Source organism: Mercenaria mercenaria, chromosome 1, assembly GCF_021730395.1.
Source record: "Mercenaria mercenaria strain notata chromosome 1, MADL_Memer_1, whole genome shotgun sequence".
Classification (NCBI taxonomy): domain Eukaryota; kingdom Metazoa; phylum Mollusca; class Bivalvia; order Venerida; family Veneridae; genus Mercenaria; species Mercenaria mercenaria.
The window spans coordinates 72787627-72803958 of NC_069361.1; the positions used below are offsets into that span (position 1 = coordinate 72787627).

Consider the following 16332-nt stretch of genomic DNA (forward strand, 5'->3'; position numbering starts at 1 on the left):
ATAAGCCAGTTAGATGACTTCCTCAAATAGAATTCTAATATCCAAACAAGGTTTCGAACCCACATCAGTGAGGGGCAAGAGATTCGAAGTCAGCAACCTTTTTTTTTATAATTTATTTCCATTTCCACATCCAAAGTATCATACATTCATCACAAACATTGATTTTATGTGCCAAAAAAGATATTTACATAGAATATCAAGCGTAGCTGAAGAAATAATTCTACCTACATAAACAAGATTTTTTTGAAAGTGTACACGTCTATTCAAACAAGAGCACCGCCTTGCGGGTGCTGACGCTCATCTGATTTTTTTTGTGTAATAGAAATATTGTCCTACCCATGATTTTCTAAGTCTAAAAAGGGCCATCATTCTTGCAAAAAGCAGAATAGAGTTATGTTTCTTGATGTACAGTGTCCACTTATGATGGTGAAAAACTGTTGCAAGTTTTAAAGCAATAGCTTTGATAGTATATGAGAAAAGTTGACTTAAACATAATACTCAACCAAGAAAATGATTTTCTAAGTCCAAAAGGGGCAATAATTATTGCAAAAAGCAGGATGGAGTTATGTTGCTTGCTGTACAGAGTCAGCTTATGATGGTGAACAAGTGTTGCAAGTTTCAAAGCAATAGCTTAGATAGTTTAAGAGAAAAAGTTGACCTAAACATAAAACTTAACCAAGAAATCTGATATTTTCTAAGTCCAAAAGGGGCCATTAATCTTGCAAAAAGCAGGATGGAGTTATGTTTCTTGCTGTACAGGATCAACTTATGATGGTGAACAAGTGTTGCAAGTTTCAAAGCAATAGCTTTGATAGTTTTGGATAAAAGCTGACCTAAACATAAAACTTAACCAAGAAAACTGATTTTCTAAGTCCAAAAGGGGCAATAAATCTTGCAAAAAGCAAGATGGAGTTATGTTTCTTGATGTACAGGGTCTGCTTATGATGGTGAACAAGTATTCCAAGTTTCAAAGCAATAGCTTTGATAGTTTAGGAGAAAAGTTGACCTAAACATAAAACTTAACCAAGAAATCTGATATTTTCTAAGTACAAAAGGGGCCATAAATCTTGCAAAATGCAAGATGGAGTTATGTTTCTTGCTATACAGGGTCAGCTTATGATGGTGAACAAGTATTCCAAGTTTCAAAGCAATAGCTTTGATAGTTTAGGAGAAAAGCTGACCTAAACATAAAACTTAACCAGGCAACGCCGACGCCGACAACCGCTCAAGTGATGACAATAACTCATCATTTTTTTTCAAAAAATCAGATGAGCTAAAAAGAAATAAATTTACCTACATAAACAGTGTATAAATGTACATGTCTAAGCAAATAAACATTGTTCATTATTATCAAGTAGTATCATCTTGTATTCATATGGAAACCATTCTAAAAAGATAGACTAATAATATATTAACAGTGAAAAGACCGTACACATGATCAGATAGTTTTTCAAATGCTGTTTGAGTAACTTATCAGTAAATAAACTTAACTTGCAATGTCTGAGTCTACATTAATATTGTTAATAGTTGTATTATAATTTGTTATCCTTGCTCGAAAGAAAAAGAAACGAGTATGAAAATAACAAGGACAAATTGACGAGTAGGTTCCAGAAATCCAATTACACACAATAAATTAGCGGCTTAATAAGCATACATAGTTACCTCGCTTGGCTTAACTGCAAGGTTTTTTATCACTAACATGATATTGATCTAGGGGAGAAAAACTCTAACAGATACTTTTCGGTGGAGATTGCAGAGTTGCATATCTTCTCTAAAATAACTTATTCAACAAGTTATATGTGAAAAAAAGGAGAAAAAATGTAGTTTAAAAAGTACAAGGTCAGAATGGAAAAGAGTCAGTAAAAATATCCATTAATGAAAAGCTGATGTTTCATAGATAGCATGTAATTCAGACCTAAGTTAATTTTTTATTCAGAAATAAAAACAGAACAAAGAAAAAAAAAAGACAACAGGCGCAGTCACTATGAAGCCCCAGACCCACGTGTTACACTTCACCATCTACAAATAGAGTCCTAAAACTTTTCCATTTTCTATCAAAGCTATTCATGTTTTGGGTTTTTTTAGCAACATACTTCTCAGTTTTCAAATGTATTCTTAAACTATTAATAAACATTTGTAAGGTAGGAACCGCCTCCTTAAATTTACTTTGATAAATAGTGTATTTTCCAAGCAGCATTAATAATATTAATAGAGTAGCTGCACTGAAATTTGAATTACCTAATAAAATATCTGATATTGACCAGTCAATATCTGCATCAGGACATTTTCTTTTTATCCATCTTTTGACTTCTTCCCAAAATGTTAGTGAAATTTGACAGTCTACAAATAGATGCTCTATAGTTTCTGAGTCATTGTGACATAGAGTACAGAGATTATCATTTCTTTTCCTCATTTTTTCTAATAAATAGTTTGTGCCAATAATTCTGTGATTTATTTTGGACTGAAACCACTGAAGTTTTGGGTCCTTTGTTATTGCAAATGGAGATTTATATATAAACTTCCAATTGAAATCAGCATTTAAATTTAATTTGTCTCTCCATTTTCTACTTGAATCTGGTAACTTATGAAAGTTTAACAAAAAGTCATAAATACACCTACAACCTTTTTTTGCACTCTGAATGATTTTTATTGGTAATGGTTGCAGAGGATTTTGCTCTCTGACGGCATAATGAGGAAATCTTAATTTATCTAAAAATTCCCTAATAGATTCAACTATACTTTGGTACTGAAGAAAATTAGTTTGAATATTATATAAATTTATAAAACTGTTAAATGATAACAGACTTCCATTTCTATCCAGGAAGTCATCTAGAGAATCTCGAAAAATAGTAACTTGCTCCTCCTATTTTAAACATACTATTATGCCAAACTGGTAAAACACAGAAATCTTTCCATGATTTTGGATATTGCATGCTGAGTTTTATATATCCCTGAAAAACGTCTTTCCAGAAAGCATTTTTCACATTATGTAGTTTGTTTTTTAAGAAGTCAGCACCAAAACTGTGAAATGTATTAAGAAATGGATATATCTGTGAGATAAAGTTGAAGTATTTAGTATTATAGGTCAGGTACCTTCTAAGCCATGTAATTTAAGAGATGTCATAAAGGTTTCTAAGTTCACCACTCTAATGCCACCATAATCATAAGTCTGCGTTATGACAGTTCTCTTTATCTTATCAGGTCCAGAATTCAACAAAAACTTATAAAATAGGTTTTGTATTGATTTAGTTATCTCTATGTTTGGGTTTGGTAAACTTAATATTAGGTGATTCAATTTTGACATAGCTAACGTCTTAATAACTATATTCTTGCCTATTGGTGTGATCATTCTTTTAGACCATTGTGTTAATGAGTTTTTAATTTCCTCTATTTTTGAATAGTAACTTGCAATAACAATATTATTCAAATTTAGTGTAAATGTTACACCCAGTAATTTAAATTGTTCTTGTTCCCAATGTAGACCCAAATCAGTACATAACCTTAAATGACTATTTTTCCTTGCTCCTATCCAAACAGCTTTTGTTTTTTCCACATTAATACATAATCCAGAAATTTTGGCATAGTAGTTTAATGTTAGCATTGTGTTTCTGAGAGATACTTCACTTCCATCTAATAGTACAGTTGTGTCATCCGCATATTGTGACAGTAGAAATTCAGAATTATTAAGATTAATACCATTTATTCTTAGGTTTTGTTTTAGCATAACTGAAAGGACTTCAGCACAGAGTATAAAAATATAAGGGGACAGCGAGTCCCCCTGACGATATCCACGGTGAATATGGAACCAATCTGAAAGATGACCGTTTATAATAACACAGGATTGAATATCATTGTAGAAAAGCTTAATCCACTTGATGAAATTTTCACCAAAATTAAATAATTTTAGAGTTTTATACATGTATGACCATGACAGAGAGTCAAAAGCGGTAGCAAAATCCAGTAGTAAAAGCATGCCAGGTATATTATTTTTTTCTGTAAAGTACATTATGTCATAGATTAGCCTTATGTTGTCTCCTATATACCTGCCCGGTAAAAAGCCTGTCTGGTCTTCACTAATCAATTTATGTAACACTAGTTTTAAACGTTGGGCAATACTTGCGGATGCAATTTTATACGATACATTTAATAGTGATATTGGACGCCAATTTTTTATATATTGTTTATCTTTATTTCCTTTTGGAATACAGGTGATGACCCCTTGTTTTAAAGTGACTGATAGTTCACCTGTACCAAAAGCATGGTTAACTGACCTAACAAGAAAATGACCAATATCTATGCAGAAAAACTTAAAGAATTCTGTTGTAAAACCACTGCTACCAGGTGATGAGTTATTGGACATTTTTTTAAGACTTGCCAACATCTCACCATAACTCAAATGCCCTTGTCATGAATTTTTTTCTTCTTCATTAAGTTTAGGTATGCCTTCAACATTTAGAATATTCTCTAATGCTATATTTTCTGTCTGTTTATAAGAATATAACTTTTTATAATGGTTTTCTACAGCAACCTTAACCACTCTGCCAGGGAGGCCAAAATGGTTGAAAAAAATACAAACCTTTACAAGTACGTAGTTTACTAAGTCTGGCTATGGCATAGGAAAATCCAGGAACTCCCTCAAGGCATTTGTTTACAGAACTGACTAGATAATCTACTTTAGCACTCTGTAGATCTAGAGGTATAGCACCAAAACTACTCATTGCATCCACAAAGAAATCACTTTCTGAAAAAAAAAGACAAGAAATGATTAAATGACATCTGGCACCTCTATTCCTTTTGAGTATTTTTGTGCTAAAAATATTTTTTTAAAAACTTAACAGTTACTTTTTCTGTGAAGAACTACTAACAATCTGTTCCGTGTGTTGTTTTTTTTCTGGACCAAAAATTGAAGCGAATAATGAACTTAAATAAACCCTATATAAATTCTAAGTAAATATAGGTATCATTTTTTAATAGAAGGATAACAGCCCAACAGACAGGACATATTTTATTTCCATATTCAATTCAAAGTTTGTACTCTGAACAATGTCTGGATGCAGTTTTCATGCAGACATCACTCAAACAGCTATCCAACTATTTCCATTTAAATATAATCATGAAATTGCAGTTATTCTACAAAAACTTGAACAGTGTTTTTAGAACATGTTAAAAACAAACTTTGTCCCAGTTATGCATTTTATTATGAAAACAAACTACCACATGATTTACCTGGAAGATATTGTTTAACTATCTTTCCAACATCTTCTACAGGATTTATCACCCCTGAACTGGTTTCACAATGCACCATGGCAACCAGTGTGTAAGAGTTGTCTCCCTGTACAATACTCTCCACTTTATTAATGTCAACATAGTCATTCTCTGGAAAACTGACAACATCTACATCCACACCCATAACTTCACATACTTTACCCAGGCGCTTCCCATATGCTCCATTTTCAAAAACTAGCACCTGAATAAAAGGAATGCTGTTTGTAAAACACATTACAGTTACACAAGTTATAGGGAAATCCTTGGGAACAACAGAATGTGTATATTATATCCAGAGTTTGTTATAAACTAGGGCTTTTTTTTCACTATCAAACAAAGGCTGATACTCGGCTACTTCACAGTTATAAAACAGCTACTTCATAATTCAACAAGAGCACCACCTTGCTCATCTGACTTTTTTGTATAATAGAAACAATTTCCTACCCATGATTTTCTAAGTCCAAAAATGGCCATAATTCTTGCAAAAAGCAGGATGGAGTTATGTTTCTTGCTGTCCAGGGTCAGCTATTGATGGTGAACAAGTGTTGCAAGTTTTAAAGCAGTAGCTTTGATAGTTTATGAGAAAAGCTGACCTAAACATAAAACTTAACCAAGAAATCTGATTTTCTAAGTCCAAAAGGGGCCATAATTCTTGAAAAAAGCAGGATGGAGTTATGTTTCTTGATGTACAGAGTTGGCTTATGATGGTGGACAAGTGTTGCAAGTTTCAAAGCAATAGCTTTGATAATTTAGGAGAAAAGTTGACCTAAACATAAAACTTAACCAAGAAATCTGGTATTTTTGTAAGTCCAAAAGGGGCCATAATTCTTGCAAAAAGCAGGATGGAGTTATGTTTCTTGCTGTACTGGGTCAGCTATTGATGGTGAACAAGTGTTGCAAGTTTCAAAGCAATACCTTTGATAGTTTAGGAGAAAAGCTGACCTAAACATAAAACTTAACCAGGCAATGCTGACGCCAACACCGATCAAGTGAAGACAATAACTCATCATTTTTTTCCCAAAAAATCAGATGAGCTAAAAATGGCCTTTCCACAGTCGCAACAACAACACAAATCCACTATTTTTGGTGTATTTCGTTCCAGATTTTTTAAACCGGGTTTTATCCTTTCTAGCAATTTTGATATGGATTAAGTTTATATGTACCATACTACAATAATGCCTGACCAGCATGGGCAAAACAGTACTTTATAGCCTCTCTTTCAATGCGGGACAGGGGCATAAAACATGCTAGCATTTACAATAGAAATATAAAGGCTCTGTACAAAAGGATTGAAAAACCTGATGTCGAGTTAGTTAACAGAATTTGATCAACACACATTCAAGTTGATATTCTCCTGAACTGTTTAGTTTATGTTGTAGGAGAAAGCCTCTTAGCACCTAATGGGCACTACTTCAATCAGAGGATAAAACAAAACATCTTTCACAATTGAGCTGAATTACTCACATGGTGAAATTAGACTCTATTAGCACAAAAACTAACAGCAATATAGAGACAGTGATTAAACACTTGGCTTCCAAGGACTGCAAGTCAAGAATCTGCAGTCTCTATTTCTTGTCCTAGCTCAAGTTAAAGATATATCAACTGTTGTGATTACCTTTGCACCTGATTTTGGTGTGGCAGTTTGGAAGACAGATTCTATAGCAAATGTTCCACTTCCTTGCATTGGTACTGCAGTAAAAGTGGAGGTAGACACACCTTCAACAATAAAATATCAGAACCTATTAGTCTTAGTAAAATAATGTCTATTCCTCTAAAAACTTTCTATCAGCAGGAAAGAAACACTGGCATGTAATGGGGAGTGGTGATCTAGTGGTTAAGGTGTCTGCCGCTCAACCCAACGTGCCCAAGGGTCATGGGTTCGAGACCCACTGGGATCATGACCATGCATTCTCCAGTACTGGTTATTCAAGACAGCAGACTTGAGAGTGGTTCAAATAAGCTTGAAGTTTTCATCACAATCTGAACCCTGATATATGCCTGAAATTTGAAAAATATCCATCCGGGTCCAACTTGTCATATGGAGGGCAAATCAGTACATACCGGTACTATTTTGAACTACTTTTCAACTGCTTGAATGGTCATTAGTATACCTCGATATTTATTGTGTGGCTGCCATATTTTTTGTTACATTAAAAAAATACATATCATCCTTGTTAAATAATTTTTTTGATGACTGTTTTCTCATTCATTTTCCATGGACTAAAATTTGACGTTTACATTCCATGTAGGAAATATGACTGAATCCACTGTTTTTGATTACCTCCCTTTAATGCTCTGACATTAAAAATTCATGTGCGATACAGAAGTAGTGCTTTTCTAACCATGTCATCTTGCACATTCTCTATTTGGACAGCTGCTTTATCTGTTTTTGACATAAATTAAGCTTAATGAAACTTTAAATGTGTGAAAGATTTGAGTAGTAACTTTGATGTTAAAGGCATCATTGCCTTAAATCATCAAATTAAATGTAACATTTAGGAGAGTAATTCTTGAATTCTCAGGATAAACTGACTGAAAACCTACATAACTGATAGTGTGAAATCATAAATTTTGTGGATTTCATTCTTGTATCAGACTATCAGTCCACTAAATTACTGTAAAATCACATATTTTCTCTGGGTCAAAATTTCGCAAATTTGAAATTTTGAGTATGTCTGCGAGGTTTAATATTTGCGAATTTGTTTAAATGGTATCCTACTTTAATTTGAATTATACTAATGGTAAATATTAACATGAGGATTAATTTCTGCGAGTTGTAGGCGAAAATTAAACCCTCGCGAAAATTTTTCTTTTACAGTAAACACCAATGAACAAGTGAATTTCTGCTCAAAATGTGAAACCCTCAAAGTCATATCCCCAGAAAACAGCCATTCTGGCCAAAAACCACAAAATTAAGTGATTTCACAGTAGACTGATTGCTATATTACCTGCAATTTGTACCAGTTTACTTCTTATTGTCTTAATCAGCTGAATAAATTCCACATCTCTAGAGCCAAGGTCTCTCAGCATGGCAGATTTCACAGTTGACGAAGTTCCTAGTGGGCCTGGTGTAAATAGCTTCTTGTCTGCAAAAACAATATATAAATTACCAGTTCTAAGATATAATTTAAAATCGTTTAAGAACATTTTATGACTAAAACAGACAACTCTTGCAAATATACTGATTGTAAATTCTGTGATATGAGTACATGGAATATCCCAGGAAACTGAATTATTAGCAAGAGACCCTAAAAGTAATATAAAACCCAACAAATACATACTGTAATATCATAAATTTTGGTGGGGGACTACTTTTCATTGATTTAGTGGCTGAGTCAATCCACAAAATTTTATCCCTACAAAAAAAGCAAAATTCCCAATCCTTTAATGTTCAAAAGTGAAAATCCATGGATTTACATCCCCATAAAATAGCCATCTTAGCCCAAACCATGATTTAAAGGATTTCACAGTAGTTCACTAAATAACAAGTGCCATTTTGTAATGGAACTAACTACTTAATTCAGCATAAATTAATGGACAATCCTACCAGTATTTCATAATTCAGTATTTTCATTGCCAATTCCTTATGCCTAGTTATAATATCTGCAAAACTCTTTTGGTTGAGATTTTTATCGCTTTACATTGACCACTACCCTTGTTGGTGTTCTGAGTCTGACATATCAAATTCTTCTGAAAAACTAGTTGTATGGATTCTACATCAGTGTAATTATTTCGTTTTGTTTCACATAAAATAATAACAATTAACATTTAAATATAACATATAGGGTACCAACAGCATATTCTAAGAGGTCTCCACATACAAAACATCACAATGTTTGGACTTGGAGATGGAAGGTGTCAAGTCACTGTGTCAACCAACATAAAGGTAACACAGGACTCGAGTAACACAGCTCAAAACAGCTTCAAAGTTCAGTCATTATTACTACTAAATGCAAAGTATCCTAAGAATATTATATATACCTGACATTTTTATTGATGATTTTGACATCAGTCTGGAAGGGCAAAAATGTGTGGCACTGACTGGGCACAACAGATGTATCTCTCTTAATCCATATGAATGTACCAGTCTGCAAACTGATCTCTGCAGAGCCATTACTGAAATACGAGAAAATCGTACAAAAATATGTACAGAAGTAGCTACTGAGGCCAGCCAACTTAAGCTCTGCTCCTTTTTCTACATCTTACTCTACAAAATCATCAAAGATTATATTATGGAGGTGCAAGTCATGTGAGAAAGATCTCACGATGGGCAAGGTTTGAGGTTAAAGCTCAAAAATCACATTTACGCAACATTATAAGAACTTTTCAGTTTTTCTTCAATGTGTTAAGAAATTTGTAAGGAATAAGAAGACCCATTACATAGGGTAAGACCTATTTTAGAAAAGCATGTTTCCTTACTTTTTTTATGAAATTTTTTAATTTTACCTGCCCATTCCTCCCATCCCCTCACACGACAGTATTTAATAAGAGCTGTCACTAATGGTGACAAATGCCCCCGCAACGCCTTGACCTTTGACCTGGGGACCCCAAAGTCAAAAGGGGTCGTGTACTCAATAAGTACTATTAGCATGTGAAGTTTGAAGGTCCTGGGTGCAGTGGTTCGCGGGTAAAGTGCCTTCATCATGGTTCATACACATTCTTTCAGACAAAATTCCCTGACATTTCCCTGACTTTTCCCTGACATGAAAGCATTTTTGGTTCGGTACGATACAAACCAAGTCACCTAGTATGACTTTTGTTATTTTAAAATGTGCACATTTAGTGGTTCAATTTTAAATGAAAAATAGAATGTTGGCCTCCACCACCCCTACAGCCAACCCTTACGTCCTTTTTTGACAAACATTTACATTGTTTAATATTTTGTTTGTTTATTCCAAATCAACTGGATATGGAGCTGGTGATTATACAAAACACATTGGCAAGCAAAATGACATGAATTATCATGCATTAAAAAGTAATCAAATACACTGTTTCAAACAAACAAATGTTTATGTTATGACCAATAGACAATAAAGCAATTACTTTTGGAAACCTGAACATATTAGCCAAATAGAACTGTTTTTTCTGAACATAGCTTTACTAAATTACATTAAAATGGAATTGTCATTCTGATTACCAATTAAAAAGAGTAACATCTATAGGATATATACCATGCAAAACACCTTGGTAGCAAAAGCATGTCTTTAAGGTATTGTCTACAAGGTACCAGTATCACAAAAACATCCTTCTTCAAATACTGAAACTGTGTAAAATAAAGACCATATGTTTGTGTTATTGGAGCCTTGTATGTATATATAGTAATGGCTATGTGTAATGGACACTATACAGGAGAGAAGGGGATCGAATCATTAGATATAGCCATCACCAGATTTGCTCAGGAGGTAAGGGGTGCAAATCCCTTTCAGTTTCTTCTATATGGAATTTGAAAAATATGTAGAATATAGATATATGCATATAATTTAAAATTATGCTTTAATTGTTGTAAGTGTGATAGCTTTCATGAAAAAGGAAATATTTGAAGAAACTGCCTTAACCTTTACAAATTGTTGCCTAACCAGATCAGAAAATTCCCTGACATTTTCCAAATTTCAAAATTTCCCTGACATTTTGTAAAACTCCCTGACAATTCCCTGACCTTGAAAAAAAAAATTTTCCCTGACTTTTCCCTGACGCGTATGAACCCTGTAATCATGCAAAAAGTTAACACTAGCCCCTGTGACCTTGACCTTTGATGTGGTGACCCCAAAGTCAGTAGGGTTTGTGTACTCAATAAGCACTATCAGCACGTGAAGTTTGAAGGTCCTGGGTGCAGTGGTTCGCGAGTAAAGTGCCTTCATGCAAAAAGTTAACATTGCCCTTGTGACCTTGACCTTTGACCCCAAAGTCAGTAGGGGTCGTGTACTCAGTAAGTACTATCAGCATGTGAAGTTTGAAGGTCCTTGGTGCAGTGGTTCGCGAGTAAAGTGCCTCCATGCAAAAAGTTAACGTTGTGACGAACGAACTAACGAACAGAAGTGCCTTCATGCAAAAAGTTGACATTGGCCCTTGTGGCCTTGACCTTTGACCTGGTGACCCCAAAGTCAGTAGGGGTCGTGAACTCAATAAGTACTATCAGCATGTGAAGTTTGAAGGACCTGGGTGCAGTGGTTCGCGAGTAAAGTGCCTTCGTGGAAAAAGTTAACATTGTGACGAACGAACGGACAGTTGAAAACTAATATGCCTCCCTTCGGGGGCATAAAAAGTAAAATGTTGATTTCATTATAATGTCTAGTTTTACATTTGTATTTAACAGACAGGGATATACTTCATCAATCTACAGGTCAGACAGCTGGCCTGTTTGCGCCAGGCTGGTTCGTTTGAACCAGGCTGGTACAACTGACCCATAACAAGATGTGTACACATAGGCCTAATGAACCGTACTTGTCATAAATATCAAATTTTGTTTAAAGACTTGTAAAAATATGCGATGAGAAACACATTCGCAATCTTGTTTTGTCATGTACACTAAAGTCTTACTTCTAAATTTCTAAAATGGATTGGTCCATAATTCAATTTGGGCAGTAACCACTTCTTATTCAAAGGGGTATTCACTGAAAATTTATTGATTGAATAGCCACAGTGCAGACCTTGATCAGCAGGCTTTTCCGGTAGGAAGTGTCTAGCCGTCCGGCCACCGGACGGCTAGCAAATCCTCAGGGGATTTTCTAGCAATCCGGTATCTGATTTCTTAATGAATAAGTAGTGATTTTAAATAGTTTTTAACTGTTATCTTAAGATATCTGTACTTATCTGTCAACAAAATATTTTGTGAATACATACCAAAGTATATTGATCATCATCTCAGATTACCGATTTTTCAGCTGATAAAACAAAATTAATGAGATCCCTGTTTGTATACAAATCCATTGATATTATTCTATTTTTAGAAATGATAAAACATAGATTGCCAAACATCCTTGTTATTTTGTAAAAAGTAATGTTTTTCTAACAGCCTAAACTTTAATTCTTAAAACACAAGTTTATAAGTAATTGTTTGAATGAATGGAAAGCTAGAAAACAAGCAATTCATTAATTAATTTTGACTATTATTTCGAAATAAAATGGATTAATTATGAAGTTCAATAGTTCAAAAGTACTGTTTTTCTGAAAGTTTTGAATGTGGAGATTGCTGTTGATCTTGGCAAATTTTCTTGTGATCGGCTGAATAGTGCAGTGATTTATTCGAGATGACTAAAAGTAAATCACACAAAATTTTGTTAGCAAATAAGTGTCCATATCTTTAGTAAATAACAGTCCTGAATCATTTAGTACTTATTCTTGAGGAAGTCTATTACAAGATGGCTAAAACGCAGGTTAGGCATCCAGTTACTGGACGGTTAGACACTTCCTTTCCGGTATAAAGTATGAAGGATAAATTCCTAAATATAAGTTGTCAGAAAATTGCATCTCTCTTTTTGATAAATATATAGATAACTGTTAATTTTCCTTAAAACCCCTAGCGGAACGTTATAATACTCGCCTCTTGAGCAGGTCCCAGAAAAGTCACAAATTAGCTATATAGCTAAATCAAGAATTAGCTATAAAACCAATAACAATTAATTATGCAAAATATGTCAAAATCAAATGCAAAATGGTCATAATCGCATCTCAATGGTTTATAAGATGAAAGACAATAACAGAAAACCGAGATTTTCAATAATGCAACAATATTTTGCAAAAAATCCTTGAAGAGGGTGTCACTTGTGAGAATCATAATTGCATAAGACAAATGTTGTAATGATTTATCGCAGAAATTCTCAACATGTGTTGAAACTGAAACTGCATAGATCTGCGTTCTGTGTGATTGTCTTTTGCCTCATAAACCATTTGGATAAGATAAGATAACATTTATTTTGAGTTGGTAAGAGAGCAACATATAATCAGTCAGGGATGTAACTGTTTTAAGTTATGTAACCTATTTCAGTTACTTTTTCAAGCATTTTATAACCTGTATTAGTTATAAAATATAGTTAACTCGGGTAAGTTATTCAAAAAAGGTCTTTTTTGCAGTTCTCACAAAGTGACCTTTAAAGTGCAATTAGTAGCAAACTGTGGTTAATCAAATTCCTTTTTAGTCTGATCACGACTTGATAAGCATAATGGGATGTTAAGAGTTTTATAGCTTTAAATCTTCTGCTTAAAACTTTATCAGCTTTACGTAAATTTTTTTACTGCATAGCTTGAAAGATAAAGGTTCAAGGATTCAGGAATTAATTGCATTGCATTAGTCTCATTCAAAATGAAGAATTGGCACAGGAGGGCTTTGTTATGTTTCCTGACAACTTAAACAAGTTATGACTGATTGATAATGGGTGGGATAATAACTGTTTTATATTTGATATTAACATAAATCTAGACCCGGAGTCTAGAGGTCCTGTTACCATACCTCCAGACAACCCCTACAGGGCTGGCTAGAGGTCCGATAATATGAATCAATATGAGGTACGGATCCGTACCTCACTCTAAACAAGCCTGTTAGGGGTTTTCTAGCTACTTCCATCATTTTGGTCCTTTAAAGTTTTGAGGTTTAGATTGCCCCATAACAAATATAAAACAATCTTAACGTCGAATTATTCTGATTATAGCTATTTTGTGACTTTTTTCTTCTCTTTCTATCCGAATCTTCGAAACAGCCGAAAATTTTTTATCAGGTCTTAACCAGTAACAATCTATCACATCTGTAATGTTTACTACAATACTGCAATTAAAATGTTTGTAAAGCATGTTCGTAAATAAAATATATGTCCATAAAACTGAAAAATGACATCATTACAGTTGCTTCTATTCAATCTATCTTACCGAGAAAACTAATATGATGTGTTGGCGACCTATTTTAGAGTTTTCTCCCTTTCCGCATAAATCCTTAACAGCGAAATGAAAATTAAATACGAAAAGGATTAAGGTTTAACGCAAAGAGGACGACGAAAGAAAATGTGAAATAATGGGCTGCTGAGATCGTGTTTACATACAAATCCGTTGTACTTTCTATTTTTAGAACTGATAAGACAAATGATATGTTAACTTATAATTATCAGTATGTATTTAAATTACCACAGCACAGAAAAGCATTTCTTTGTTTGCCTATAAAGATAGCTTTGTGCATATGTCTGCTTTATGTGTGTTTTTTTTTTTTTTTGGATTTAACGTCGCACCGACACATTTTAGGTCATATGGCGACTTTCCAGCTTTAATGGTGGAGGAAGACCCCAGGGGTGCCCATCCGTGCATTATTTCAGCACGAGCGGGCACCTGGGTAGAACCACCGACCTTCCGTAAGCCAGCTGGATGGCTTCCTCACATGAAGAATTCAACGCCTCGAGTGAGGCTCGAACCCACATCGATGAGGGGCAAGTGATTTGAAGTCAGCGACCTTAACCACTCGGCCACGGAGGCCCCGCTTTATGTGTTTGCTGTTTCTGTTACACATATGTAAAACTAAAATCAGTATGTACCACCTTTTTGTGAATGAACCCCAGTGGTAGTCAGTGCCTTGCAGATGAGGATTGCCTCGCCTTCTTGGCATGGCTGCACTCTGGGTGCTTTTTCCTTGCCACTTTACAATATTTGTTTCATTTATTTACATTGTATTCTATTCAATGTTATAACATTATTTCATCTTAAGGTGTACAAGTTTATTGTTTGTCATAATCATTGTAGTCAAGTTCATATTAGTTTCAGTATGTTAGTCTATTGTATTGTCGTCTTGTAAAATGTGTTTTTATGAAAAAATAAACATTTGATTGAAACCTGTAACTTCATATGTGCTAACTCGCAGATTTTGCTTAACTCTATATGTGCTTGCTTGCGATTTTGCATATTATTACTATTTATTACTGCTGCTTCATGTTTGATTGCTTTGTTTATGTGTGCTTTGTGTGGCATGAACATTTACCTGTCTTAACTTGCTTTTTACATAATCTTAAAGTTGCAACATTCTAGTTACTGAAAATTTATTCTTTTAGAATTCTTATAAATCTTTCAATAATAAAAAAGAAATGTCTTACGCCCAGCGGCTATTCTTAAGCTCGCTTAGTATGTATTATATTTTATTTTATAAAAACTAAGTCCTAAGTATCTTATTCCTATATATTGATATATGTATTTGTACTGTCTGCAATAGAAATGATCGATGTATTTTGCAAACTGTTTTTACTTAAATTCATGTATTTATCATCTCTTACAGCTCTTTCTACTTTTTATGTTGATTATATTTACCTTTGTTATTCATAGTCGGTTGTAAAAGCTCATAAGAGCTTATGTTTGAACTGGACTGAACTGTTTTGATATTTGTCTTCTGGCCTGTTTCGTCGGGCCCTTAAGGGTGTTTCTCTTGTTGCTCTGTCTTCTGAAAAGGCATTGAATACATACGTTTTTGGTTCTTAAGGTTTGCTTTTTATATATTTATACACGAGCATTTTTGTGTTTTACATGCCATGCCTTTTTGTTTCCATTACGTGTGTTACAGATTCACCTGGAGGGGATTACTTTTATTTACACTGTCCCATGTCTTTGGAACATGGTGGGGGTAAGAGTGAGGTTGGGTGCGCACCATAAACCGGTTTAAGCTCCCCAGTGGTGTTTTTGCCACTGACCGTTCCAAGGCGGTGCCCCACTGTGTTCCTTTGTTTGTTCGTTTTGTCCTCGTGTGTTGACTTTGTGTGCGCGCGTGTGTGTATGCTTATTGTTCATCTTGTCCTTATGTGTTGGCTTTGAGTGTGTGTGTGTGTGTGTGTGTGTTGTTCGTTTTGTCCTGATGTGTAAGCTTTGAGTGTGTGTGTGTGTGTGGTGCACGTGTTTGCGTGCTGGGGGGTTCGTTTTGAGGAGGCTGCGCTTTTGGTGCGTGGCACTCCCTGTTTGGTATTTTTCTTTGTTTTTATATTATTGCTGTCTTGCCGACTCAAAATAAATCTTATCTTATCTTATCTTAAAGTGGGCAGACGCCGAGCGTCCATGTTTTTTTTTGTAAACAGTGATGTTTTTCTAACGGCTTAAACTTTCTTAAAACAC

General features: G+C 34.3%; 1 protein-coding gene across 1 annotated transcript in view; it reads right to left on the minus strand.

Annotated features, from left to right (window-relative positions):
- The window catches only part of LOC123534259 (2-aminoethylphosphonate--pyruvate transaminase-like), a 29747-nt gene extending 15553 nt beyond the window's left edge, over positions 1-14194 (minus strand). The window contains exons 1-6 of the mRNA XM_045316439.2: positions 14125-14194; positions 9247-9381; positions 8214-8351; positions 6881-6981; positions 5227-5467; positions 4577-4741 (exon numbers count right to left, since the gene is read on the minus strand). Coding sequence (XP_045172374.2) covers positions 4577-4741; positions 5227-5467; positions 6881-6981; positions 8214-8351; positions 9247-9379 — 778 coding nt within the window. The 5' untranslated portion in view covers positions 9380-9381; positions 14125-14194. The remainder of the gene's footprint in view (positions 1-4576; positions 4742-5226; positions 5468-6880; positions 6982-8213; positions 8352-9246; positions 9382-14124) is intronic.
- Positions 14195-16332: the final 2138 nt, after the last annotated feature.